At 29.9% G+C, this 6,806-nt stretch overlaps 1 protein-coding gene across 3 annotated transcripts; it reads left to right on the forward strand.

Moving 5' to 3' along the window:
• The first annotated feature begins 1,465 nt into the window (after nucleotides 1-1,465).
• On the forward strand, nucleotides 1,466-3,677 carry LOC137808147 (putative BOI-related E3 ubiquitin-protein ligase 2). 3 transcript variants are annotated; one of them, XM_068609110.2, is made up of 4 exons: nucleotides 1,466-2,133; nucleotides 2,224-2,324; nucleotides 2,405-2,781; nucleotides 2,904-3,562. In XM_068609110.2, the coding sequence occupies exons 1-4, from the start codon at nucleotides 2,087-2,089 to the stop codon at nucleotides 3,420-3,422; spliced, it is 1,044 nt and encodes a 347-aa protein (XP_068465211.1). In that variant the 5' UTR covers nucleotides 1,466-2,086; the 3' UTR covers nucleotides 3,423-3,562. The 3 variants fall into 3 exon arrangements, with proteins under 3 accessions (XP_068465211.1, XP_090155768.1, XP_090155767.1); XM_090299642.1 differs by having other exon boundaries at nucleotides 1,857-2,133; nucleotides 2,863-3,562; XM_090299641.1 differs by lacking the exon at nucleotides 1,466-2,133 and having other exon boundaries at nucleotides 2,863-3,677.
• The last annotated feature ends 3,129 nt before the right edge of the window (nucleotides 3,678-6,806 follow it).

Genomic DNA, 6,806 nt, shown 5'->3' on the forward strand with positions numbered 1-6,806 from the left:
AGAAAATTGCCAAATTTATCAATTTCGGATTTCAGAGACAGAAAGTTTTCAAATTGAGTTAAAATTGGAGTCAGTTACAAATTAATCCTAATTAACACATACGTGTTTCTTACAATACTAAACTATTGAGAACTTTTTTTTTTATCAAAACTCTTAATTTATTCATTAAACTGTGCATTTAAGTGAATATATAAAGAAAAGTATATAAAGTGACAACCAAGTTAAAAAAAAACTCATTATGGTATACTTAATAAAATGTATCAGATAAAAATATATGTAAGATATTTATTTATTTTATAGAAATAGAAAATTATTTAGTGTTTTCATTTAATAAATGGAAAATTAATAAAACATTTTGCATATTTCTAAATACATAATAAATTTTATTTAAAATTAGAAAAAGGAAAAAAAAATTGAGCATGGTACATAATACATCTACTATCTAAACTCAATATCTTACCAAGTTTGAAAATCTCCTATCAATTTATAGAAAGAAAGAAAAATTAAATGCCTTTTAATGCATCATTTTATTGAAATGTCTTGTGTTTGTATAAATACATAGTAAAAAGTTTAATTTTAAAACCAAGAAAAAAATTCAAGATGTTATATATAATACATAATACATATGCATAATTAAAAATCAAACCCATTTGCTGTATAGATTAGATGAAACAATCAAGTAAAGAAAAAGTTTAACACTTTTAATTCCGTTTATTAATTAAAATCAAAATACATATATAATACGGTTGCTTTTCTTTATTTTATTTTTATATAAAAAATAAAGAAAATTAAAAAGCTGTATTGTGATCAAATTAGATAAGTAGATTGAAGGAATTTATTTGTTTGATTGGGAGTGAAATTTGAAAACAAAATTATGATAAATAGATTGCCATACTTTGAATTACTTTTTGTTTAACATTTCAATAAAAATAAATAATATATATATATATATATATATATATATATATTACATTATGTCTTATTGTTTTACTATTTTAGATTATGAATGAAGATATAATATTTTGCTATTACATTCTTACAATTTGAATGTAGACTTAGAGAAATATAAATTATATCCAGAAGAGATATAATGTAATTAATGGGAGTAACATATTAAGAAGTTGTGTGATAAACATTAAAAAAATATAAGTATTATTAAATAAAATGTTGAATGCAAAAGAAAAGAAGATGGAGAGAGTATTAATTATTACATAAAAAAATGAAAAAGAAAAAGATGGTGAGATATATGTATGGTAAATGAAAAGAGGTGATGTGGTATTAATGGACGTGGAAGTGCAGCATTGTGTGAAACTTGTGATTGAAAAAGAAATGGTAATTTTGATGGGATTTAGAGTAAAAAAAAAGTAGAAAAATAGGAAAGAAAAAGAGGTAGCGGAAAAAGCAAAGAAAGGAAGGGAGAGACGCAGGGGACATGTATATAGAAAGAGGATTAGCGGTAGCGGCAGAAACCTGTGTACCTCAACAATGCCAACCTACAACAACAATACATCACCCATTTACCAACGTCTCTTCATTTACATGCATAATCTCTCTCTTCTTCAAATCATAATTTAATAATAATAATAATAATAACATTATTATTATTATTATTATTTTAATTTTGTTTCTATCTATTTGTCTCATTCCTTTTGCGTCTCTCCTCTCCTCCTCCTGTGGTAACTAGAGATGAGATGGAAATGCAAATCTCGTGTTGTTACGGATTTACCATGATTGTTAATTAATTATTATGGGGCAGGGTGAACGCGATTTACGTAGTTAATAATAGTAGTAAAATGTAATTTAGAAATATTAGTTGGGAAAAGTATTTAAATAATATGATGTGTGTAAGGAAGGATAACAAAGAAAGAGGAGACTAGTTCTTAAGCGAACAAGAGAAGCAAAGGAAAAGAGAAAGAAGGAGCGAGCAGAATAAGGTGTCTCTCTTGGACTGATTCCCTTCAATCGCATCTCTTCACCTCTACCACTCTCTCATCTATTCATTTATCTACCTCTTCTTCCCTTCTCTTCTCTTCTCCTTCCTTCCATACATCAAACTGGACACACCTATTTCTTCATCTTCACCTTCATGGCCGTTCAAGCTCAATATCCATCCAATGTTCTCTTTCTAAACAGGTTACACTTTCTTTCTTCTCCTCTTCTATCTTCTCCCTTCTCCCTTCTCCCTTCTCCATTCAATTCATAATCTTCTCTTTCTAACACCAGGAACAACGCCCAAGAAGTCCTTGACTATTCATTGCCGCAGCAACAACAACAAGGAGGCCTTTTAAACCAACCCCACATGCTATTCAACAACGACAATGGAAGTATGTTCTCTAAACTCTCTCTGTGCTTATTCTAAGCCACAATTAACAACCGCGTATCATTAAACATTTCAAATTTGCAGGTAACAATGTCAACAACAACAATTGTCGGAAGAGAGGCAGAGAAGACACCACTGTTGCAAACAACACAATGACCACAACAACTTCTAATGTTATCAATCCTTTCTCTTTACAATCTCAGCCTCCACAACTTATTCATCTCTCTCAGTTACATAATCATCAACAACAACAACAAAATGTCGTCTCTACTGGTCTCCGCTTATCCTTCGATGACCACCAACAACAACAACAAAGACTACAGCTTCATCAAAATCAATCTCAACAACAACTATTACTACATGGCTCTCACTCTTCTGCCTTCTCGTCTCTATTATCCCAAGGCTTGGCTTCTCAAATCAAACAACAACGCGATGAAATTGATCAATTCCTCCAAGCCCAGGTACTAATTTTTCTTCCTTTTTCAGTTTTAAATTCAGAAAGCTAGTTCTTTATTCTTTAATTACAAAATTTAATTTCTTAGGAGATAAAACAATGATGATGACTGTTGTATGGGAATATCAGGGAGAACAACTACGGCGGACATTGGCAGAGAAGAGGCAGAAGCATTATAACGCGCTGCTAGGCGCGGCGGAGGAAGCCGTGGCACGGCGGCTCCGAGAGAAGGAGGCGGAAGTGGAGAAGGCCACGCGGAAGAACGCAGAGCTAGAAGCACGGGCGGCCCAGCTGAGCGTGGAGGCGCAGGTGTGGCAGGCCAAAGCCCGGGCCCAGGAAGCAACGGCGGCTTCTCTCCAGGCTCAACTACAGCAGACCATGTGTCAGGGGGGCGAGGAAGCGGCCGCCGGCGTATCGTGTGCCGTGGAAGGCCAGGCTGAGGACGCGGAATCGGCTCACATCGACCCAGAGCGCGTGGTGTTAGCAGTGGCGCGTCCCAAATGCAGAGGGTGCACAAAGCGCGTGGCCTCGATCGTGGTTTTGCCGTGTCGGCACTTGTGTATCTGTACAGAATGCGATGCGCATTTCCGAGCGTGCCCAGTTTGTCTCACACCAAAGAATTCAACCGTTGAAGTTTTTCTCTCTTAACAACAAACCCTTTCAATTTACTTAATTACCCTTACCCTTTCTTTGTCCATAGCACTGCCATCCAAACAGGCACCAAAACAAACTTTCTCATCAAACAAAATATAAATAAAATAAAATTACATTTTTGTTTCTCTCTTAAACTCACATGAAGAAGCTGAAATTTCACTTCATTATTTTGCAATAGTAAAGTTACCTCCTGCAATGTACAAGGTCACGTGACTCCCAATCTCATTTTTTATTTTTACCTTTTGGATATCTCTTTCGTCTGCTTGAATTTCAATGGCTTTGATGTATAATATTAATTAGTATATATATAATATTCTTTTTATCAAATTGTTTTTCAATTTAAAAATGTGAATGATTTTAAATTAATGTGACAGAGTTTTGAGAAGGTCTGTTGGTTAGTGATGTTTGGTTTGAGTGGGATTAATAAAGTTTGTGTGTTGAGTGTTAATTTAATGTTTGATTTTTTTTTCTCATTAATTGCATGAGGGGTATGGCTCAGGTGAAAATGGTTTTTCAGTTGTCAATTTGAGGGGCAATGTAATGTGCATGCGTGCATATGCAGTTAACCCTTTCTCTTATTCTATTTTTTCTCTTTTTTAACTTGGAAGGCATAAGAGTATGGACGTAGATTTTGAGGCATTTAGGTTGGGTGCACCGTGTTACAGGTACGAAAAAGATGGTTGAATTATAGAAACTGATTTCTTTGTGTGGCACTGAAATTGTCTTTGAAACTCACTTCAAATATTCTCACTAACCCACTATAGGGTAGGAATGCTGCATTGCATATTATTTCAATAAAGCATACATTTCCTTGCAAAGGTTTTTGCCTGCTTTTTCTTTCTTTTTTCTACTCTCTGTTTCAGGATTCCATGTGTAATTGACAAAGGATACTAATACTTTTCATTTCTAACGTGTATAATTCATGAAAGAAAGAGAAATATTCCAAGAAATAATGTGAATATTACGTTCATCTTTTGTGTCTGTGTATTCAACCTATCAAATTCTTAATTCTAAAAGAATTAAGATTGTAATTTTTAATTGTGAGTTGCTGAAAGATGTTGCAATGATAATTTGAGAAGAGATGAGGTTATTACAGTTTAGTAGGAAAAAATCAGTGAATCTAAATTGCTTTGTGTTAGGTAATTGTTTAAGAAGAGAGACTACCTATTCCTTATTCCTTATTTAGGGAAAGAGACCTCTAATCTAAGTGATGAAATGTTATTATAATGTCTAACATTATCATACCAAGATTATCACCACAAGATTATTATTATTATCATCAATTTTTATATAATTGAAAATCTAATAAACTTTATTTTTTATTGTTTTAAAAGATATATATTTAACAGTAATTGTTAAGTAGTTGACCATTTCGTTTTTCATACAAATAGTTATTAAAATTAAGCTTAAAGAAAAATGTGAAGAATTTACATGAAAGTAAAAAAAATCACAAAAATCAAAAGGCTATTACGTTAAATACACAAATAATTGGGTAAATACTCGTTATTGGGACTTGAGAATAATTTTATACTATTTTAATTTCTTAAATTCTATGTATACAACTATTTTAATTTAAATAAAATAAATACCATTTTCAACAAAAGCGTTTATTTTTGTTCCCGAGTTATCATTTGCACACAAAAAATAATCCATTATTTCACATTTTGAAATTATAAAAACTACTTAATATATTGGCTTAAATATTCTTTGACAATTTTTTTCGCACTTGCATTAATGATGCATTATTTATCAATATATTCTTATGCTTTATAAAAAAAACTAAAATAAAAGGTAAACACGTTTAGTTTCTTGAAAACATTATATATTGTTGATGAAATAGGAAAATCAATGGGAAATGGTTAAGTGGATTTGGAATTATTCTTAAGGAAATGAAAATGTTATATATAAATTTGGCAATATTATTTGTTTATATAATGCTATTAATTAAGAACTTGGGTAAAAAATAAAAATGTAAATGCGTGTAATATCTTAAAGACATAAAAAAAATACTTCATATATTTTTATTTATTCCGTTTATTTTATTTTATTTTGTGATTTTCATACTGCTTAAGAGAATTATCAACTACAACAATATTATTTAGTCAAATATTTTTTAGAAAAAAATATTAAAAGAATTTGAAGTTATTATACTTATAAACCCATTTAATATCAAACAAAAATAAGGATATTAATGAAAAATAATTAATCCTTAATTTTTAAAGTGGTAAATATTTTGAAAGAACACGTAGAGGGATAGAAGGACTAGTAAAAGATTTTATCAGTAAATTTAGAACATTATTTATTTATATTGATTTTAATCATAATTTAAAATTATATTAGTACAATATCCATCTAATTAATTTTTAATATTGAATGAAAACATTTAAATTAAAAATTAGTAATATTTAAAATCATGTATTTAATAAGTGAAAAATATAAAAGTAAATGTTATAAAAAAATTACAAAATTATTCTAATAATTGTTAGTACGATAGGTTGGTTATACGTGAATTTAATGAGAAAAATTGAACAGCTTAATAATTCATAATTATTGAATACTAGTTGTACTGGCAAATAATTGTACCATATCATGACATTTTCATAATTTAATTGAAATAAATGAGGGGGAAAATCAACAAGAAAGGAATAGGAAAAAGTGGATGAGAGCTTTAACTTGTTTCTCTTCTACTGGCCAAAAACAAAACAGTTTTTTCTTCTGGTAAAAGAGTTCAGTAATTTTTTTAGAAAATTTTCACACTATTCATCTAAATTTGTTAAGCATGTAACGTTAGTTCTTTATTAAATACCATTTAAAAAATATATAATAAATATTAAATTTAGTATTTAATTTTGATCACTAATAAGATTATTTTGAATTGCTTTTTAATAATTAATTAATGATAAAATTCTCTGGAAAAATACACAGGAGGAAAGCTGAATTGAAAGATTTATTTTATTAATGAAATTTTAAGAGTATAGGTTTCATGTGTTTTTGTCTTTTAACAAGATGGCAAATTAGCTCAAAACCAAAAATGAAAACAGCACTAAAGCCCAATAAGAAGCAACTTACAAGGAGCATAAGAAACTTAAAAAGGCCCAAAATAACTCTTCTTGATTAATAACTATATTCACAAATGTTTCTTCAAAAGAAATAACATTTCCAGTATAAGTTATATTCTGTATAATTTGAAGTATTGAAAGAACTATGACACAAACCAAGGTTTGATCTAAGAGGAAATAGGTTGTATAAGTGTGAAGTAGCATAAAGATTAAATTCTTTATCAAATTTCTTGCAAGCAATTAAATAGTAAATATATGTATAGGTATCATGTACTTGCACATAGATAGTGAGTGGGTAGAAGGTTGAGGCCTGTTTGGG

Source organism: Phaseolus vulgaris, chromosome 3 (genome assembly GCF_051622355.1).
Source record: "Phaseolus vulgaris cultivar YP4 chromosome 3, ASM5162235v1, whole genome shotgun sequence".
In the NCBI taxonomy this organism is placed as follows: domain Eukaryota; kingdom Viridiplantae; phylum Streptophyta; class Magnoliopsida; order Fabales; family Fabaceae; genus Phaseolus; species Phaseolus vulgaris.

Coding starts and splice junctions, on each gene's coding strand:
- LOC137808147 (XM_068609110.2), top strand. CDS start 2,087: ATGGCCGTTCAAGCTCAATATCCATCCAATGTTCTCTTTCTAAACAG. Junction 2,134..2,223: donor AATGTTCTCTTTCTAAACAG/GTTACACTTTCT, acceptor TTCTAACACCAG/GAACAACGCCCAAGAAGTCC. Junction 2,325..2,404: donor ATTCAACAACGACAATGGAA/GTATGTTCTCTA, acceptor TCAAATTTGCAG/GTAACAATGTCAACAACAAC.